Genomic DNA, 22,578 nt, shown 5'->3' with positions numbered 1-22,578 from the left:
CCAATATTATTGAGATGAAAAGGATAAAGATGACAATAAAAGATAATAATATATATTCAATATTTTATTGTTTTATGAAAAACATTGACCTATTTACAGTATATGAAGGCTCATCCACCATGACTCGGTTGAGTAATATGTCCAAAATTATATATTGTCACAAAACTTTAAACCAAAAACATAAAGTCAGTATTTACAGTTTTTTTTTAAATCATATTTATGTAGATCTGAATCCAATCACAACCAGCAGTAAAACAACAGAGATGGATGGATGGATGGATGATCGATAAAGTAATGGATGGATGGATGAATGATGAAATGGTGAATGGATGATGTGATGGATGGATGGATGAATGGTGTAATTGATGAATGGATGAATAAATAATGAAATGGTGGATGGATTGATGGATGATGGGATCGATGGATATGTAAATGTAAAATAGATGAATGATAAAATGGATGGATGGATGTAATTGACAAATGATGAAATGAACGGATGGATGAATGACGAAATGAATAGATGGATGGATGGATGGATGATGAAATGGTGGATGGATTGATAGATGTTATAGATTGATGATGGATGGATGATGGGATGGATGTAATTGACATGGATGGATAGATATATATGGACAAATGATGAACGGATGGATGGATGGATGTAACTGATAGATAGATGCAATTCATGGATGGATGGATGGATTTCTTAATCCTTTTTTTCTGCTGCTGCTTGAGCCTGCAGGAAAGAGAAATGTTATCGTTCTCTCATATCTCTAAATTATAAGTATGAAATCTAAGAATTTGTTGCTGTTTTAATCTTTAAAATTTCATGAGCTAAATCCAAACCTTTAGCAAATCCACTGTCAGACACATACTGCCTTAACTATGTGTTAATACACCATTATTACTCTGATCAGATCATCACACACCCTGAGTTTCTCCAGCAAACCTCCTTTCCCGAAGCCTCCAAAAGCACGTAACATTTTGGGAGTGGGCGGTTTTTGTCCGAACATAGCCAGTCCTTTCTTCTTGTCTCCTTCATCTTTGACAGGCGCAGTTTTACCTTTGGCCTTCATCAGTTTCCTGAACAGAGAATGAGTCATCCCTTAAAATCTGCTCTTGAAGAAAAGGTGCATATTGCATGACTGTGACCCGCTTTGACTCACCGTCCCTTCTTGGCCAGCACCTTCTGAGACTCGGGATAGTGGACCAGGATGTCATTGAGATCTTTCTTATCCAGTACGAAGAGGTTCGCGAATCCATGAGCCGCTACGTTAGCTGTCCTTCTGTTGCCTCCGTCTTTTGCTGACTGCAAGAGACTGAAAAAAATGAATTTCCGTTTCAGAGACTTGTTTTTAGACAGTCTTGCTTCATTCACTTAATCATTGTGCACTCTAGATGTCGTCTGTCCGGTACCTGATCTCCCCGAACACACAGCCTGCTTTCAATGTCACGAACACAATCGTATTGTCCGGCCCACCGATGACCTGCACCTCTCCGGCCTTAATAACGTACATTTCTCTCCCAATGTCACCCTGCATAAAGCAACGGAGGACATAGTCCCATGAAGTAAGGAATAATTGACGTCAGGCCCGGAGTCAATTCTGCTTATGCTACGGTTACCACACCTTGAAACATTGTTCAGATTATGTCGTTTTTGTCATTAAAAGTAAACGCTCGTGTGTAGGACTAATTTCTCACGCATCTAATCCCAAGCCTCCGGTGCTAATTCCAAAACGTTATTTTATAGCTAGTAACGGAGGTTTGAGCCACTGATAGCAGACTAATGCAGTTATTAAAGAGAGAAAGAGATTTTTTTTGCTATTATTGAAAGTAGGCAAGCCTAATAAATGAAACGGAAAGCCCTTTTAACAAGTAGGCTAAATCAATATTTATCTATTTGTTATATGTGCAATAATAACGAAAACTGGTGAAAATACTGCCGTAGTTGTTCATTTTCATGTTCACCTTAAATATAAAAATGTAGGCTACTGTCGGAAAATCAAAATTGTCTGTATTTTTTTTTTCTTGTTATGAATTGACCCTTCGCAGGGAGCTTGATTGACAGGCGATCTGACCAATCATACTTCGCCATCCGCCATTTTGTCCGACAAAGCAGTCAGGAGAGTTAGTAGATTAACATGGGAGGATTTGAACTTGAAAAACGGAGTGTACTGACGCCTTTCCGCGATTAAAACAACATTCCTTCTTATGTTCATTCATGTTTATTTGATGCTATAAATGAACTAGAAGGAAGAGATGATCGGTTCACGAGCAGCTTTAACTGAGGCTCTACAGCGATCTGTCAGACACATTAAAGAGCCACAAAACGGTGTTTATTGTTTAAATTTCTTTAAAAAATTTACCAAATTTGAAAGGTGAGACTTTATTTAATATCAAAAGCAACCGAAAAGTAACCTGGTCTGTCCTGTCTGTCAGCGTGTTGTCTGTCTCCTCTCTGCTCCGCGATGTATTTTTCGATTCGTGAGAACATGGTGTGGTGTGAGAGCGGCGTAGCTTGTAGGACATAGCAACAGTAACTAAGGGGGGCGGGTCTTTTGCGAATGGTCATATCCGATTTTCCGCAATCACAGTTAACTACGCAAAGTGATATGGAACTGTGATGCGGTCAAACCTGCCTGGAACTACTTTAGCCGAACGTTTCCCTGAAAATAATTGCACACCTTCAACATTCAGCATTCAACAGCCCCGTAATATAAAACAACATCAGATACAAGAACGATTATATCTGATGTTCTCACCTTCTTGCAAACAAAGTCTCCCGGCAGGTACACAATGGATTTCAGACGTAATAACATGTCCACCAGCATCTGGTTGTCACAGCCCTGGAAAAATATGTTTAAAACAGCAAAAACTAAAGATGTACCTCATCAAAATGCACCAGAATAGATGAAACTGTAGGAAGCAATCGTTTTTTCCTTCCACAAATCTTCAGTATAGAACCTCAACAGAAGAATGCAGTCATTACCTGACAATAATTTTACCTTGAAGAGGTCGATCTTCTGGAAAGTAGCGAGGTTGATATCCACAGCGATGGCTGTTCTCATCACCAGAGGCATCTGCTCCAGTAGCACAGACTCATCTGAGGAAACCAGATCCAGAATCCAGAACAATTAGCATCTATTTAGATTAATGGTAAACGTATGAACTATCAGTCCAAAACTACCTCTATTAAATGAGCTCTTCTATTAAGATGTACACTAAGCACTTACCCAGCATGCCCTGGGAATCCCAGGTGTAGTTGTACCAGGTGCGCACTCGGTTCTGCACCAGTTTTGGAATGGTGTAGGTGTTCATGTACGCCACGCAGCAGTCCATGGAAGCGCGGAAGTAGGTCTGACCCGCTGTAGCCGCTCCAATGACATCTCTCATCTGAGTTTAAACAGACTTAGATCAGTCGCGTGACGTTATTCATTTAGTTTTCAGTTCTGAAACTTACAGGATTTTCCTATAGTATATGACCTCTTAAATGTCAAAAGCTCAAGGAAAATTTGATTTCTAAGTTCATCACCCCTTTAACATTACTGGAAGAACATTTGTTCATATTTTTGAGAGACCCTTGCCAAAACATTAGGGAAGTTCCATGTTCTCACCTGTCCAATCAAGCTAGAGAAGACGAAGACTCCCGTGAAGAAGTTCACCAGCTGGAAGACGATCTCGAAGAGTGTATTGGGCTCAGGAAGACCTCCGATAGTGATCAGTGTACGGGTAGCAAAATAATAACAGCGGAGATACCTTGGCATAGAAAAATGACAAAATGATCAGTACAATGTTTTTTTAAATATATGTATTAATATTTTATTTTAAATTAATTTAATTGTATTTACCGGTAATTAGTTTTATTTGTGAATAATTATATATTATTATAATATTATATAATAATGAATAGATTATATATATGTAAATAATGAAATATATATATATATATATATATATATATATATATATAGAGAGAGAGAGAGAGAGAGAGAGAGAGAGAGAGAGAGAGAGAGAGAGAGAGAGAGAGAGAATTTAACTGAATATGTAATTTATTTTAATTTATAAATACTAATTTTGAAATAATGACAAAGGTAAAAAAAAAAAGAGGTCATACGCATTTCCTTTTCCATCATATGTCCATTTCGTGCTTCCCAGCCCCTCGTATTCTGATGCTATATAGTAAAGGCAGGAGTTGATATGGAGGCAGAAGAGCAGATATCCAGTAGTGCGTCCAACTCTGAAAAAAGGCCAGCATCACTATTATTATTATTATTCATACACACAGGTATGGGTTTGAACACATTAACCCTTGCCATTTGTTCAATACTGTTTTGGTCACTAATGAATAATGTTAAGAAGTGTGATGTTACTTTTCTTGCTCAGACTTATCATTTTCACCTGGTGGATGTTAAAATGGGGGGATTTGTCCTTATTGGATAGGAGGAGGGACCTGACCTGACTCATATCTAGATACCCGAATATCATAGAGACTTGGGACAGGATAGTAAGCAACTACATCGCAACACCCTAAAAAAACATTCAGTATTGCATATTTTCAGACATACCTCCAGATATACGCCTTAGTCATGATGCTTTCCAGACGGTCGCTGAACTCAAAAAAGGATTGATACTGAAAAGAGGGAATATGCACATTACACCGAGCTCATTACACACCACCCAGGGAGCCAGTTTCCCTGAAGAGATTCTTACTAATGGGAAATCTCTGTCATCATCATTAAGTCGTTTGGCAACATTAGCTTTTTGAGATGGTAATGCAAGTAATTCGAGGGGGAGGTAGACTACGCAATTTCAATCAGTTGGAATCAGAAACAGTTCATAGTTTTGGATTCGAAACATCCAGTTACCAAGCTGCTTATTCGACAATAGGACGGTAACTTAAAGCAAATCCTGGTGCGGAAGGTTTATTTGCAGATTTGAGGAGGAAATACAGGATTCTCAGAGCGATGAGAAAGGAACAATGCAGCTGTGCAGTGTCAGAAATGAGCTCAACCAATATCTCCAGGAATGGCAGATTTACCCCCAGCACGTTTACATCGGACACCCTTCTTCTCTACGGGGATGGATTATTTCGGGCCACTTATTAATTGGGCTGAAGAAATGAGTAAACCAATGAATGCTAGTCAAGTTTCTAAACACAAGAGCTGTACACATTGAAGCCTTGATTCTGATTCTTTATTGATGTCTAAGACACTTTATCTCTCAAAGGGGACAGTCTGCAGTGCTATCTGATTAAGGAATGAATTTTAAAGGTGGAGATTGAGAACTTACAGCTTACATTAAACTTACATTCAATGCCCTTCACCCAGACATGAAAGCCCAATTAGCTGAGAATCAAATCAAATGTCATGCACCACACTTTGGAGGCTCTTGACAGAGGGAGGTTCGGTCCATTAAACCTGGTCTAAATGTTCAACTGAATTCAAACTGTAACAGTCTTGATCACAGATACCCCATACCTTCTTCTAATGGACGGCGAGACCCTTCGCTCCCGCAGGAATAATCATAATTATCATAAGCATGAATTACTCAGCCGACGACGATGGAGGACATGCTAAATGCTTGCTGAATTTGGTTACAATTCATGAGAAATTACCTATCGACTTTACAAACCAGGGCAAAATCGCAAACAGACACTGATGGACTCCAGTTAGATGCACTGGACCCCAAACTACCAAGAGCAGGTCATAGGTCATATCATTAACAGGAGTGAGGTTTTTTGATATGTGAAATGTGTGCGTGCATCAAGTTAACCACACCTTGGCTTGCTCCACATGTTGAGCCATCTCAAATAAAGGCAACTAATAGAACTTAATGCATTATATAGACATTATATACACACACACACACATATAAATGAAGTTGAGTAACTAACCCGAACAAACCGGTTCATCCTAAAGATTGATGTAAATCCAAAGTGGAAACACAGCAAGTCAAATGGTATGATGCTTATCAGGTCTGTCTGTTGAGAGAAAATAAAATAATTGTATATAGGCTAATAATGAATATATAATACAAAAAAATTATAGATATTATTTTTTACACACCTGAAATCTGGCAGATTCTCTGTAGTTCTGTTTCGTCATTATTCTGTCTTTCTGAGGAAATAAATGTGTCGTTTTTTTTAGTTGAAATCCTAGTGTCACAATCTGAAAGGTGTAAGCGTCGACAAAAAGACTTACTATGATGTCTCCTGCTTTCACAAACTGTAAGCGTGTCTGAAACATGGTGATGTCTATGATGTTCACCAGGTCTGCCAGGACATCGAAAAAGATCCAGAAGGGGATCGTCGCAGGCGTGTGGTACGGGAAACACAAACGTGCCGTGGCGAGCCAAACATTATAGTTAAAAGCGATTGTGACCACACTTAGCCATTTAATATACCGCCGATCTGATGAGAGAAAATCAGGAAGAACAAACATGTTTAGCCCAATATTCTATACTCTAAAAGCCATCTTCAGTTAGCGTCCTACCTGTGAAAGGATCGATGGTTGTCCCCAAATATGAGTCCATCTTGTCTTCTAAAGGTTTGAGAAGTGTATCTATGCATGTGCATTTGATTTTAGGGCAGATAGCTTCGGCCTCCTCCTGATCGGCCTTCTCCTTCTCGGCTTTCAGCTTTTCCTCTTTCTCCTTCTTTTCTTTCTCCTCTTTTTCTTTCTTTGCAACTGCTCTCTTAGCATCATCCTCCTTTTTCTTCTGCTCAGCCTCTTCTCGTTTTATTCTCTCCGCCTCCTGCTTTCTGTTCCAGTCTTCCTTTCGATAAACCGGTGCTGGAAATCAACAGCAGACTAGAGTTCAGAAACACGGATTCCTTTCTGGAAAATCCAGCTAAAACCAGATCGTTTGCTGGACAAAACTGGTCATTTATGGTCATTAGAGAGTCCAAGCTGGTCTAGATGGTTGATCAGAAGGACTAGCAGCTGGTTTTGACTTGGTTGACAATTTTGTTTCAAAAACCACCTTGACCACTTTAACACTTTAATAAATGACGCAGGATTCAGAGAGACTCTGTACTCACTGACGGGTGGGCTGCGCTCTGGGGACGAGGCATAGGGGTCAACAACTTTCTCCTTAAAAAGCTCCGTCCTCTCCCGAAGTTTCTTCACAATTTCTCGCAGCTGGTCGTCAGAGAATCTGTTGATGACGATGGGTGGAGAAGGTGGTGGTGCTCCTTCCTCACTATGTGAAAAAAGAGAGGAATGTAGGCTTAAATAAATAAAAATCCATACTTGTAGTAGTGGTAATGGTGGTGGTAGTTTTAGTAGACAAAGTCGCGAGGATATAGGTTTCCTGTTATAAATCTGAAGAGGAAACGAAAATTTGATTAATCAAGAATATTCTAGTCAAGTCAAATGTGTTGTTTTGTATAGGGCAATACACCGTTTCAAAGCAGCTTTACAGAAAATCATGATGTTGATGTTTATTTTAGTGCTTAATGTTATTATTTCAAAAGAGAGGAAACTCAACAAAGCTTTGCAGATTTCACACAGCCAACAACAAATCTATTCTGAGCGGTTCCTCCTCTCACAGCCTCAGTCCGACTCCTCAGACAAACATTAGCAGCTGAACTTAGACGACACCTCATACATTCACTATATACTCAGGAATAGACAGTGTACACCTGTTCCTCGTCTATTTATATTCATTTTAATCAATGCAACTCCTTTGCATTTGTGTCAAATCATGGGCTTAAATAGCTACACGAATATTGAGTAAGGATGAAGACTGTCCTCCTGAAACACACACAATTGCACGTTTAATTCTGAAGATATGCCAGTTCTGGTTGTTCTTGATGAGCTCATGCTGTCCTGTTTATTGCAGTTAGCTCAAATGGGCCCATGTGGTAAATGTAGTCTTACTCAAGACATTAGTATCCTCACATACAGCACTGTGACTGGGAAATGGTGACTGCTTAGAATAGCTATGTACCGACACAAAGAACAATATAACGGTATAAAACAGAAACTCCTGTTTGCACGTGAGGCCGTTCCCATGATCTTCTTAAGTCACAAATACAGCAGATCCCCTAATCTCCTTTCAGCTACTTTTGGAGTCACACGCCGCACATCATTGAGATGCCACACATCCATACAAGCCAACAATGACATGATAAAGGGGCAAAAGTCACATATTTTAATTGACCCATTCAAATTTTCTAAAATATAAAAAGCCACAATATATTTAAACATTGCATGGCAAAAAACACAAAAAAGTCGCTGTTTGGATTTAAATAGTAAATAAGAGTCTATGATTGGATCATTATTGAAGTTATTATTATGTTTCTGTATGTCATCTATTCGATTTCCATCAAATTTTTGGTCGTGATCTTGTACTGACACTGCAAAGAGTCCAGCACTATGTGAAGTCTCCTCCAGCACATCCCAAAGACTTTCAATGATTTTAAGGTCTGGACTCAGAGGTTCAATTCATGTGTGAAAATGATCCTTCATGCTCCCTCCCAACCATTCTTTCACAATTTAATCCTGATGAATATTGACGTTGTCATCCTCTAATATGGCCATGATGGTAGTTTAAGAAATGAAAAGCTACACACCATCAATTAGAGTTAGAAGAACGATTGCCAAACATTAGGGCTGTAAACGATTTTCGCGATAAATCGAATCCAAAATAAAAGTTTGTGTTTACATAATATATGTGTGTGTATTGTGTATAATTATTTTGTATATATAAATACACACACATGCATGTATATATTTAAGAAAAATGTGTTATTTATATATAAAATAGTTCTATTTATGTATAATATAAATACACACACACATATTATGTAAACACAAACTTTTATTTTGGATTCGATTAATCGCGATTAATCGTTTACAGCCCTAACAAACATATAGCATGATAGAAACATAATAATCACTGCAATAATGATACAATCATAGACAATGGAGGTTGACGTCCGCACCTGGCGGCCATCTTGTCACAGTCAGCTCGCTCACTCGTAACATTATGTTTTAATGGTGCATGTACTTTTTAAATAACCATAACTTGCTAAATTTTCTACCGATTTTCAAACGGGTTGGTTTGTTATAAACATCAGAGATGCAGTTATGGCACTGCATACTTATGAATAATTATAATATTATATATTTCAACATGTTCAAACATCCAGAATTATAGCCACGTTAATAACATTTGTAAGAAACCAAACCGTTTGTAAATCCGTCAAGATTTCAGCGAGATAAGAGTATTTGTGTTCGTGCAGATCACTACTTTACACCAGGTACCACAGAGCCCGCCAGAAAGCTTGCCTGTGACAAGATGGCCACCGGGTGATGACGTTAGAGACTCCGCCGTAAGAAATCTAGCCTTTATTATGTGCATCTATGTTCTAAACTCTCACCCCTCTGCAGCTTCTGCTCCAGGATTGGCTGGATCTGCTGATTTGGCCTCTGGTTTAGGGGGCTCTGGAGCAGGAGCCGGAGCCGGAGCTGGAGCTGGAGCCGGAGCCGGAGCCGGAGCCGCAGCCGGTTCTTAAAAAGTACAAAGCTGAGTTAGATGTTTTGAGATACTATATATTTGATATTCCTAATGTTGAATATCTGCTAATTTCTGGATTTGCACATAAAGATAAAAAACCTGTGATTATTAGCAGTATATGTGCATGTGTTTGCTCATTCATTGCCACTTAACATGTTAAGACTCATTCATAGTTTTGTGTTCAGGGGTTAAGCCTCAGCTTTTCCTGATATGCTAGTTAATTAATTAAGTATTCTAATACTTTTTTTATGATACATTATGCATTTTCATTCAAACATTGGCGGTTCAAGATTATACCTATAAAACAGTCACTCTTAAACAGAAATGTACACAGTGAATTGTAGTTTCCCTTAACGGAACATCATGAAGACTCACCAGCAGGCTTTTCCTCCTCCTTTTTCTCATCTTTTTTTTCTTCATCTTTCTTTGCATCTGACTTTTCCTCCTGTAAACACCAGAGAAAGATTTCTTTCTTTTTTTCCTCACAACTCCTTTCCAGTTTCCAGCAATGGCATTTGAACTAACGGCATCAGAGGTATTGAGACTCCAGTGGCCTTATGTTGACCTACAGTAGCGGTTTTATTTATTAATATATGACAATAGCTGACAAATAATACATATAAGTAAATGTCCATTAGTTACTTTTTTCAAGATTTTAGATTTTAAAAAATTCCACCATTTTTTATTATATTTGATCTTTTTCACATATTAGTCTTTTGGTATGGCAAATAATTAATTTATATAAAGTATATATTTTTTTACTAATTATTGTGAGGTCACAAACACTAGATGCATTAAAAAATAATAGAAAATAATGAAAGGATATCTGAGTCCACTGTATAATTTACCTCGTAATCTCCCATCAACTGAGGTCATAAATAAATAAATATATTTTAGTATATGGCATTCAAATAATGAACCCGAGACTACATGCGTTTATGCTCTAAATATTTTTGATTTGTCTCTTAGACTAGTTGGCTATCCGTTTGATCCCTACAAAGTTTCCCACGGTTGTGTAAAAATGAAACACAGAACTGTCCAGACAACATCACTAATTCACAAGAAGCACCAGCGACGATTTCCTTTTTAACGTGTAATTATGTCACAATCTCCAAAAGATTACATGCTTTTTTACAGATCCTACCATTCACATAAAAGTCAAAAACATTATTAATGAGTAAAAATTAGCTATTTAAATCCACATAGCGTATTCATATCACATTTAGCAAAATGTCTATTTCTTTATTTTATTTAAAGAAATGAGAATTGATTTGTGTGTGAAGGATGATGTTGGTGTTGTGTTAAAGCCAGCTGGTCATACCTTTGTCGGAGCAGCAGATGCTGGGGTTGAAGCCGGCGCCGGCGCAGGTGTCGGTGGTCCTGGGATCTGAGCTGCTGCTGCCACAGTACTGGGCCAAAAAATCTTTTTCAACGTGCTAAACATGGCTGCACTGCACGCAATCCCATTCAGATGTATCCCTCGCCTCCTTATCCAACTGTCGCTGATATGTGAACTCCGACCTGCTTCAATTAATTCTTAGAGCCCTATTAATTCCTTCTTAGGAACAGCCCATTTCCCATGGTTCACCACAGTTGGACTGACCTATCACGGGCCTTCTCACTTGCAGTCAACCAGTCACAATCCTTCTCTTAAAACTACACCGCAGAGGGTGTTGCGAAGGGCCACCTCTTTTTGTAAAGTCAAGAAAATATGCAATGATTTCTGATTGATATGTAAGATATTTGCTGTTTTCAGTGTGCTAGACAGGACTTTAATAGTGAGGTCGGGCAAGCTATTCTGGAGCTGTGAGTTATTCCTGCTCTGTTTGTACTGTATATTTGCTCTGGGTCCACATTTAGAATGGCCACTTAGTTAATTAAAACTCTCAATGTCCCTGCCAGACTAAAGAGATTAACTGTGAGATCTCACGGCAGACTCAATCAACTACCAATCCTTGGCATATGTGAACTACGTGAACTCTCAAGTATAAATACTTTATATATTATATTATACGTAGTGTTATTACATTTTTGTGCATTGACAAACTCAATATGATTCAGAAATGAGGTCCAATGTACTATGGAATTACAAAATCATTTTTATTTAGGTTTCAGTACAAAATAGATCTACAAACACTGTTTTGGAAGGATGGTTGCAATCTTAATGTGTGTATCGCTATTAATACAACTCACTGATTGGCAAGTACTGCAGTTGGCAGGGAAAGGAGCTCATTTTCAAAACTTTTAGATACATATAAAGATATTTCTTTTGTAAATACATGACAGTAGATGATTTCAAAATGAACTAAATCCTCAAAGATAAATACTTCATGAATTTCATGTGATTATTGACGTTCTGATGAAGCTGCACTCTAGAAAAAATAAAAATAAAGAAACCAAAATGTACTCTTGCTGAGCTGTCATTTTGTATCATATTGTATTTTACATCCAAACGTTCAGTTTTATTCAGTATACACTACCACTCAAAAGTTTGGGGTCAGTGAGATGTTTTCGGAAAATAATCTACAATCTACAAATAAACAGTAATATATTATTACATTTTAAAATAACTTTTTTTTATTTCTTATTTTAATAATAAAAATATGTATGTGATGCAAAGCTGTATTTTCAACATCATTGCTCCAGTCTTCAGTGTCACATGATCCTTCAGAAATCATTCTAATATGCTGATTTGCTGCTTAAGAAACATTTATTATTATTATCAGTGTTGTGCAGCTTAATATTTCTGTTAAAAACGTTTTTCTCAAAATTATTTTGATGAATAGTAAGCAGCAAAATAACAGCATTTATTTGAAATATAAATCTTTTGTAACATTATAAATGTCTTTCCTATCACTTTTGATCAGTTTAATGAAACATCTTACTGACCCCAAACTTTATACTTAATATATATCGGAGAATTTCTTACCTTAAGTCTGTCCAAAAAGCCTTTTTTGCTGAACGCTCCTCCTCCAAAGGCACGCAAAAATTTTGGAGTGGGAGGTTTTTGTCCGAACATAGTCAGTCCTTTTTTCTTTTCCTCGTCGGCTTTAGCAGCAGGAGGTGGACCCTTGGCTTTCAGCAGTTTCCTGTGAAGAGTGTAAACTGGTATTTAAGATTTCACTGTTGGTAGTACATTTTAGTCATTCGGAGTCAAGACCAGACCCCTCTCTAGACTCACCTACTGTAGATTATAACACCAATATATCTATAGAGATATTTGAGATCAGGATTCTTGAGATTGAGACTAGGTGTACTTTTAAATGAATCAATCAAACCATTTCAGTAAGTACGGTGTGTTCTCATTTACTGGTGGTCTTTAAAATTTCACAGGCAAATCCCAGTCAGAAATCCACACGATCGTAAGTTTTGTGTCAAAAGTTGCCCATGCAGATTTGACTTATGTTCAAGTTCTGACCAACAGAAAGCAGAAAGAAACTTCTGTCTGAGCTGTGCTTTATACATCTCTACTGTATGTTATTGACAATGGACCAATTTTGCACGCAAAATTTCACTCATATTCCGCTGCTGTGACCGCATCTTAAAACTGAGGTGGGTGACATGTTGTATTCATAGACAAAGTGATAAACACAGTATTTAATTCAATATTTATTCTGTTAGAAGACATCAAATGTGCACATGGGGCTTTTAAGTGATGATTCATATAATTCAGTAAATTGGTTCATTAAAAACGATCCATCTGAGCAAATCAATTCGCTAAAATGAGTCAGTATTCTTAATCAGTATTTTGTTATCCAGTAAAAAGCTATTTTTTCTTACCCTATTGGCAAGTAGATTTTTCTTGTTTTAAGCTAAAATCTAACACAATTAAGTGAGGTCTTAATGTCTTGTAGAATCGTATTTACCTGGTTTTGAAAATAATATTTTAAAAGTATATCTATCTTGTTTTAAGGATATTTAGACAAAAAAAATTCTGATTCTCTCAGCTCATGTAGGTGCATCTGCATCTACATGACCTTCTGCTTGAAAGAATAATGTGACATAACTCACCGTCCTTTCCTGGCCAGCACTTTCTGAGACTCGGGATAGTGAATCAAGATGTCATTGAGATCTTTCTTGTCCAGTACAAAGAGGTTGGCGAATCCATGAGCCGCTACGTTAGCAGTTCTCCTGTTTCCACCATTGGCTGAAGACTGTAGCAGACTGGGGATGATTATAAATACATGATAGTTCATATGTCACACTCATGACGTGTAGCTGTAAAAGCAGATTCTCATTTTAATACGTCACCTGATCTCCCCGAACACACAGCCTGCCTTTAGAGTCACGAACACGATCGTATTGTCCGGCCCACCGATGACCTGCACCTCTCCGGCCTTAATAATGTACATTTCCTTTCCAATGTCACCCTGTGGAGAACCAGGTATGTGAGGACTTGATGTTTTTGGTGTCTATGCATAAATAAAGGGCAATATAACTCACCTTCTTGCACACAAAGTCTCCAGGCAAGTACACAATGGACTTCAGCCTCAATAACATGTCCACCAGCATCTGGTTGTCACAGCCCTGTATGAAAAAACTGCAGAAACATCAACCAACTGACCATGAGCAGCAGATCACTGTCCGATTCCTTACTTAAATCAAGCCCACCTTGAAAAGGTCGATCTTTTGGAAAGTAGTGAGGTTGATATCCACAGCGATGGCTGTTCTCATCACCAGGGGCATCTGCTCCAGTAGCACAGACTCATCTGAGGAAAAAAAAAAACCTTAATCAGAAGGACCCCGCTGTCATTGCTACTCATTTTAAATGTAAACTAAGATTTTACCCAGCATGCCCTGGGAGTCCCAGGTGTAGTTGTACCAGGTGCGCACTCTGGATTGAACCAGTCTGGGGATGCGGTTTGTCACCATGTACGCCACACAAGAATCCATAGATGCACGGAAGTAGGTCTGGCCGGCAGTAGCTGCTCCAATGACATCTCTCATCTGGAACATCAAAGATTAAAGGGATAGTTCACCCGAAAACGACTCAACCTCAAGATGTTCCAAACCTGTATGAATTTCTTTCTTCTGCTGAACACAAAAGAAGATATTTTGAAGAATATGGGTAAGCAAACAGTTGATGGAACCCATTGACTTCCGTAGTATGGGGGAAAAAAATACTATGGAAGTCAATGGGGCCCATCAACTGTTTGGTCACCCATATTCTTCAAAATATATTATTTTGTGTTCAGCAGCTGAAAGAAACTCATACAGGTTTAAAACAACTTAAGGTTGAGGAATTGATGACAGAATTTTCCTTTTTGGGTGAACTATCCCTTTAGCGTCTATACATCTGATAGGGATGCACCAATATTAACATTTTGACTGATACTGATAAACCGATAAATAAATTTCATGTTATGGTCGATAAATGATGAAAGACCTATATTAATATGATACACTATTTTGTCAAATGAAATAAAAAAATACAATACTAAAAACTAAAATCAATCGTCTGAAATGCTACAAATGAATTTAGGCATCACAACATATAATGTACAGCATGAAAAATGGATATTAATTTTGGCATTTACTTAAGATTACATTTAACAATGTTATACAATTAATAGTGTAGTGTTTTTTTATTAATAGTAAAAAAAAAAAGGTAAATTTAGGATTCATGGTGACTTTAAATAGAATATTGCAGTATTTTATATCGTTGCGTATCATTATTTTTTGTTTAAATCAATGTGCCCCCGTAATCTTTAATTAAAATAACCTCCCCTCCCTCTTTTAACGACTTCTCTTCTCTGATGACATGTTTACTGACGTGAGGGCGGGGCAAACTGTCACTCACAGACAACAATCCAATCAGTTCCTGATGTCCAGTCCTGCCCTACATTTTTTCTTGTTCGAAAAACCATTTCACTCGGATATAGTCATAATAGCAAAGAAAAGACTGTCACAACATATAGTCATTTCATGCCAATAAAAATAGTGTAAATGAGCATACACAACTAAATATCCAATATCGGCTGATATATAAATAAACAAATAAATAAAAATATCTCAATATTGTGTGCATCCCTAACATCTGGTAAAGATGTGGCACTATACCTAAGCCTATACTAAGCCAACAGGAACACCATAACAATAAATCAACACGGTTACTGACGGAAGAACAGGTAGAGCTGAATACTATGATATGATTGGCTGCCTGGGATTAGGGGGAGGAGCTCATGATGTTTACATCATCATGTACCTGTCCAATCAAACTTGAGAAGACAAAGACACCAACGAAAAAGTTTATTAACTGAAAGGAAATCTCAAAGACTGTGTGAGGCTCAGGCAAGCCACCAATGTTGATCAGAGTCCGCACAGCAAAATAATAACTGCGCAAGTACCTGTGAAAGAGAAAAAGAGAGATCAAGTTAGTGGCTTCTAAAACTCATCTTGCATTCGTATCTGAATCCGTATTAGAGATTCAAACGTAATACAACAACGCCAAAACAGCAGACATCAAACACTGAGCAGAGCCAAGGCCAAGCAAGAAAGCCAAGCGAGGGGGGGGCTCAAAACTGAGCAAAAACAAAACAAAAAAAAACGACGAAGCACTTCAGGAGCATAAGCTTTACAGACAAAAGCTTTGGAGACAAAATGTCTACCTGGCCAAGAATGATGGACAAAAATAGGGCACCCAAAAAATAGTTGGTCATCTGAAAGATCTGACCGAACATGGTCTCAGGGAAAGGAAGTTCTGCGATCATCAGGAGGGATTTCTCCGCATAGAAGAAACAGCTCAGGTAGCTACGAGAATATGAAAAACCCCCAAAACCTGCAATTACTGCAAACTACATTTAGCAATTTATAGCTTAAACTTGAACTGTGAATGGAAGAAAAAGAAAAAAAAATAACATTAAATTGTCATTTCAAGCTCATTTAAAGGTAATGCATGTTTTTTTTTTACCTTAAATACTTTCGTCTATCCCAGTTTAATATGCTGAGACTATAAATAAGCAACTCATAGGTTGATTTGTAGAACACATATTCTAATACAGCAACACTGGCTCAGCCAATGGCATGGGTTTAGGGGCGGAGCTTTTGTTTGTTCAACGAATGACAGATGGGGAGAGTGTTTGGGAAAACCTCTTTATTTTTGCCTTTCTGTTTGGAGCTGCCAGTTGGTTACACACTTTACCTTTAAAAAAAATAGATACATCTGCATATTCTGACTGAATCAGAAGGGTATATGGAATTACATACGCGCTGCCCTGTCCACTGTAGACCCATTTGGTCGTGCCGATCCCCTGGTAGTCAGATGCCACATAGTAAAGACAAGCGTTGAGGTGGAGAATGAACATCAGGTATCCAATCGTGCGAATTACTCTTAAAAAGAGCATAGGATAAATGTGGTTACAATGATTTATTGAATTAAGAATATCTTTTAAATTACACTTCAATTTCTGAATTTAAATTGAGAGAGCAAACAGGATTTAGAATTTGAGTAGGTAGAATTATAATGGAAACAATTAAACAGAGATGTATTTGTTACATTTACAAATGTAATGTTTTTGTACCATGGTGAAATACTATACAATGCTATAATTTTTCTCAAAATCTTCAAAAGGAGCAAAACAACATTCCAATTTTTTATGAAATGTAGCCATTTTAAATTATAATTTTTTTCCCTATCCTTGTTAGAGCAAGATCAACTCTTAACTAGTAAAGACGTGGTTACGCACCTCCAGATGTACGCTTTGGTCATTATACCTTCAAGACGGTCACTGAACTCAAAAAAAGATTCAGACTTGAGGAGAAAATGTAAACGAAACAAGGTTAGTGCATATTCAAAAATATAATCAGTTCATGAATAATTAGGCATCTCACAGCCAATAACGGCTGCAGTGTTCATTACCTTCATCAAACGATTGATCCTGAAGACGGACTTGTATCCAAACAGGAAACATGACAGGTCCGAAGGCAGGACGGATATTAGATCATTCTGAAACGACAGGAAATAATAAATAAACACTTCATGGCTTTTTACTGGGAGATAAAATTCTATTTTAAAGATGAACGTCAACTAAGATATCTGCAATACCTGAAATCTTGCCGATTCCCGATATTTCTTTTTAATCACAACTCTGTCATACTGAAAGAAAATTATGAAAAAAAAAAAAAGTTAGTGCACTTACAATAGAAGTCTATGGGGCAAGACATATATAACATAACATAATTAGATTATTTTCCAGAAAAGACTGCAAACATAACATGAAACTATCAATAAAGTGTGTTAAAAATAAATGTTAGCTTACAATAATGTCTCCTCCCCTACAAAACTGCAGTCGAGGCTGGAAAACGATCATGTCAATGACATAGATGATGTCAGCAATGATGTCCAAGGTGAACCACAGTGGAATGACCTCCGGGTCATGATATGGGAAGGCCATACGGACTGGTATGAACCACAGGTTATAGTTAAAGGCAATGGTCACCACGCTCAGCCAAGCGATATACCTGCGGTCTAATGGAAATCACAAAAACATTTTTTTAATCTGTCCACGTTGATTTGGAAAAATGTAGGCTGAGTTTGACAATTAGAAATAGTCACAATACTTTGGTCTTAATTTTGGGCAAACATAATTTGTATTCTTATTCAAAAGATGGCATATTTGTGAGGAGTAACCTGTGAAAGGATCGATGGAGACGCCCAGTCTTTTGTCCACTCTGTCCTCGATGGGCTTCAGAAGGAAATCTGCAAAGGTGCATTTCATTTTTGGGCAGATGGACTTGTCCTCTTTGGCTGCCTCCTCTTTCTTCTGGTCATCCTTTTTCTCCTCCTTTTTTTCTTCTTTCTTTTCCACAAGCTTCTCTTCTTTCTCTTTCTTCTTCCTTTCCTCCTCCTCTTTCTTTTTCTTCTCCTCCTCCTCTTTCTTTTTCTTCTCCTCCTCCTCTTTTCTTTTCTTGTCCTCCTCTTCTTTTCGTTTCCTCTCCTCCTCTTTCTTCAGGTAGTCGTCTTTTCTCAGGACGGGTGCTAGAACAAGCACAAAATAACTGGTGTGTTATTACTTATTGGTGAATCTCATGTCATGGATTTCTTCCATATCGCCACACTATGTGGCAATATGTAACATTTACTGTACGTACGTATCATTCAACTGTAGTAGTCATTAATTGGAGAGGCATAGGATTTGATTTGTACTCACTGACAGGTGGGCTGCGCTCTGGGGAGGATGCATAGGGGTCAATGACCTTTTCTTTAAACTGTTCAGTCCTTTGGCGGTACCGCTGAACAATCTCGATGAGTTGAGCATCAAAATGCTCACTTATCACAATGGGCCGGGATTCGGGGGGAGGGGCCACCTCACTATAACAATCACCAGAGAATGACAAGAGGGTGAAATCAATGTATTAAAATATAATAACACATATAAATAAATAAATATAAAATATAATAAATAACTGCTACTTTTACATATCAAAATTACATCTGAAATTGTCACACTAAAGAAAAACATTATTTAAAAAATCTTAATAATTAAAAAGAAAAAAGAAAAGGGGGGGAAATAAGCTTATTTTAAAGAAAATAATTCAGATTTGTCCCTCAGTGAAAAGCAGAATCATGTTTATGGTAACGTTAGAACTTACAATGGAAGTCTATGGGGCAGGGTAAGTTAGTTATTTTGGGAATTTTAAAAGTAGAAATTTAAATGTTTTTTTTTAATAGTGTTTATATTAATTCCTCAATGCAAAAATAAGTGTTATCTATGCTGTGTAGCGAACTTGCGATAAGACTACCTTTCTAAGCGAATGAACTTCCGGTTGATTTTCCTCTATGTAAAGTAAACCATAGACAGTAACGTTATATGATGTAAACAGGACGCGTATCATGACAGTAATTGTAATGACAGATTTAAAACTGAAGTAAGTAAAATTATCATTCTAGTTTCATTTTACCACTTATAATGCACACATTTTTGTAAACCGTGTATGAATTAATTCTTCATTACAAAAATGTGTTGTTTGAGCTGTGAACTTGAAGCCGTCTAAATGCTTTTAATTACATATTTTTACGTTGACTCATAAGCTTCCATTGGATCCGTATAAACACGACTTTTGTTTCTTCATACAAACTAAGTTGAAATAGACTGTGAGATTACCTGAGCTGAAAGGCAGCATATGTAGGTCTACTGAACACTGACTGAACAACGTGATGTTTACAGGAGCTGCAAGTGTTGATCCGCATTTCACTTGTACATACTGACCTCTACTGGGCATGAAGGAGCATTACAACATGGGGGGTTGAAGAGCCAGTGTCTCTTATTATACGTGTCATTATATATAATGTATATATATATGCCACGTATAATAAGAGACACTGGCTCTTTAATATATATATGCATTTAAATTATTTAAAATCAGTCAAATTTTAATTCAGTTCCAGTGAATGTGAATATATTTTGAGGATCATATCCATCATAAAACCACTGTGGCATTGCCATTTTCCCATTTTGGTGTCGGCATTATTTTTGTTCTCTAAACTAAAGTAGCTCGAGAGATCTTCTTATATCAAACACACTGTAAATCTTTTAATCTCCTCTCAGCTCATGGTCTCATAATCTTCCAGGTCTCTGTTGGACAGTCTTGGATCTAATGTAGTGTTTGCACTGGCAACTTACTCTCATGCTGTTGTGTCACTTACTGTGAGTCCTTTTCAAAACAATGAGAGTCTAGTTAATTAGCCTTTATTAATTAAAGCTTATCAATCAATCACACTCACGACATCAAGAGTGTCTCTTGGCGATTGCATAGCATAAACAATGATTTGTGAATGAAATCAAAATCTACACTATTTACTCTTTTGCCGTTATATTAAAAACCTTTTGACTAAACTGTTACAGGATTTATCAGATAAAATGTTTCTATTTATCTTACCCTTCAGCAGGTGGCTGGCCGTCGGCTGGGTCTGCAGGTTTGGGGGCAGGTTCTTCTGCTGGGGCCGTCGGTTCTGGAGCTGGGGCTGTCGGTTTTGCAGCTGGTTCTGACCCTGCGTCCGGTGCTGGACCTGGACCTGGAGCTGGACCTGGAGCTGGGCCTATAAGGTATTAAGAAGCTGCATGATTCCCGACTGGAGGAAGACTCGGGGCACAGGTGGAGGAATAACACCTGAAGCTGCTCACTGACTGTCATATATGCAACTGAAGCCATTACAAACATTACTGCTAAGCAACCTGTGACAGACTGTAAGAATGATTTCAAATGCCTCTCATCTGGAACACATCTTCTGCAGGTGCTCAAGCAATGAATGATGAGATAATTTAGAGGATAATTACAATGATAACAGACGACTTACCAGGGCCTTCATCATCTTTCTTGTCTTCATTTTCCTTGTCTGCAGGTTTTTCTTCCTGCTGGGTGCAGAGATTGATCATTATCCCAGAGCGGTTTTGCAGTTATGAAAACATTCTTATAAATGGCATATGATGGCTTCCATTATTTTAAATTACTCGAGCACCTTAAGCTATAACTTTTACATTTTTAAATGATGTTAGAACAGTGTTGGTATTTTAATTTACATGGTGTTTGACATAATAGTAAAGCACCACCAAACATGTTTATAAAGTTAAGCAAAGTATATAAAAATATACAATGATTGTAATAGGCTATTTTAAAATTGTTACATATATAATCATATTTCATAATAAAATGATTTAAAAACACATTTATACATATTTATGTAAATATATATGACAAACAATCTTTCTATTTTTTTTATATTAAACATTTATATACATTACACATTATATGCAATATAATATAAAAAATATACAATAGCCTACTTGTAAATTATACATGTATAGACTATATATATGTGCGTGTGTGCGTGTGTGTGTGTGTGTGTGTGTGTGTGTGTGTGTGTGTGTGTGTGTGTGTAGCACATGTGTAAAGTATGTTTTCTGAAGCATTTAATATATTAAGTATTATATATACACATATATATATATGCATTTAAAAATGTAATAAATAAGCAGCAAAATTTTCTACATTTTTACTACATACTACATTTTTATGATGTTAGCAAGTTGATTATTACATATGCTTGAGATAAAAAGTACCAAAATGTTCATAAAGTAAATTATGGGCCACTTGTACTTACCTTGGCAGGGGCCGGGGCAGGAGCCGGGGCAGGGGCCGACCCAGAGGCTGAGGCCGGGCTGGGACCCACAGTTGGACCCCCGATGAACTTCTTCAGCTTGCTGAACATGGCAGGCAGCGTCTGATGAGATCGCTGTTGTGTTTGTCTTTCTTGTGTGACCACGGCTCCAGTCCTCCTAATGTTGCTGGCTGATGCAATTAGCACTTTTAGACCACTAATACCCATCTGCAAACAGACCTCAGAAGTGAGTCGAGGCCACAAATCATCACAGTGTCTGTCATCTGCAGACCACGTTTCAAACCATGCCTACAGCCACAAATTTGATACATATTTTAATATTTCATTGTTGCACAACTAGCTATTATACTATTTTATAAAGTTATAAAACATATCAAATATAGAAAAAGTCATACAAAAACGAAGTAAAAGTTGATTCTGGTCAATATAAACCATATAGTTTGATTCACAGTATAGTGTTTGCAGCCTTTTCAAGTCTCCTACAGTTCAGAGAATATCAGTAAATTGTCGTAGCTTTGAGCAGATTTCACTGGTGGACCTGCGAGCTGTTCTGCTGGATTAGTTCGGCTCATATGGAGCAGTGGACCACTTACTTAATTAAACCTTAAAGCTTTTAGTTCAGCTGAGGGGATTTACTGTTGTGGTTTCACAGGGAACAGACAAGGCTAACAAGAAGAAGAAAAGACGTCTTTGATCTTACAGGCCTTCCATCTCTTTATTCTTTCCCCTTTTATAATTTAGAACAGAGACATGTTCATTTTATATTTCTGTTTCAACTGGCTTAAAAATAATAGAATAGTTACTCACCTTCTATTATTAAAGGATATACGTTCAAGTTGTTGGTCACCCTTGTTTGCTATTAACCAATTATGATTAAAACGTCAAAGCTGTTATTTTAGCATTATTTATATAGCCTACTATTATAGTAATAATAATTA

The 22,578-nt window shown here is 37.4% G+C and overlaps 2 protein-coding genes across 2 annotated transcripts in view; one reads left to right on the top strand and one right to left on the bottom strand.

The window, feature by feature from the left end:
* Positions 1-45: 45 nt before the first annotated feature.
* cngb3.1 (cyclic nucleotide gated channel subunit beta 3, tandem duplicate 1) lies at positions 46-21,808 on the bottom strand. The gene is made up of 36 exons (XM_079601808.1): positions 21,623-21,808; positions 20,819-20,873; positions 20,401-20,560; positions 18,672-18,832; positions 18,152-18,499; positions 17,781-17,989; positions 17,567-17,617; positions 17,381-17,467; positions 17,208-17,272; positions 16,729-16,851; positions 15,728-15,869; positions 14,310-14,469; positions 14,134-14,231; positions 13,966-14,049; positions 13,774-13,892; positions 13,534-13,686; positions 12,452-12,611; positions 11,716-11,728; positions 10,844-11,043; positions 9,898-9,967; positions 9,386-9,515; positions 7,040-7,200; positions 6,492-6,791; positions 6,201-6,409; positions 6,066-6,116; positions 5,894-5,980; positions 4,566-4,630; positions 4,115-4,237; positions 3,615-3,756; positions 3,234-3,393; positions 3,006-3,103; positions 2,763-2,846; positions 1,417-1,535; positions 1,167-1,319; positions 930-1,083; positions 46-736 (listed from the first exon to the last, which is right to left on the bottom strand). Exons 1-36 carry the CDS (start codon positions 21,728-21,730, stop codon positions 707-709), a joined length of 4,632 nt encoding a protein of 1,543 aa, XP_079457934.1. The 5' UTR covers positions 21,731-21,808; the 3' UTR covers positions 46-706.
* Positions 21,743-22,578, top strand: part of cnbd1 (cyclic nucleotide binding domain containing 1) — a 37,132-nt gene continuing 36,296 nt past the window's right edge. Inside the window, exon 1 of the mRNA XM_079602620.1 lies at positions 21,743-21,866. The gene's annotated coding sequence lies outside the window, so the exon portion shown is untranslated. The remainder of the gene's footprint in view (positions 21,867-22,578) is intronic.

This window comes from Phoxinus phoxinus (genome assembly GCF_949152265.1).
Source record: "Phoxinus phoxinus genome assembly, chromosome: 24".
Taxonomy (NCBI): Eukaryota; Metazoa; Chordata; class Actinopteri; order Cypriniformes; family Leuciscidae; genus Phoxinus; species Phoxinus phoxinus.
This window is presented reverse-complemented; position numbering and strand designations above follow the sequence as displayed.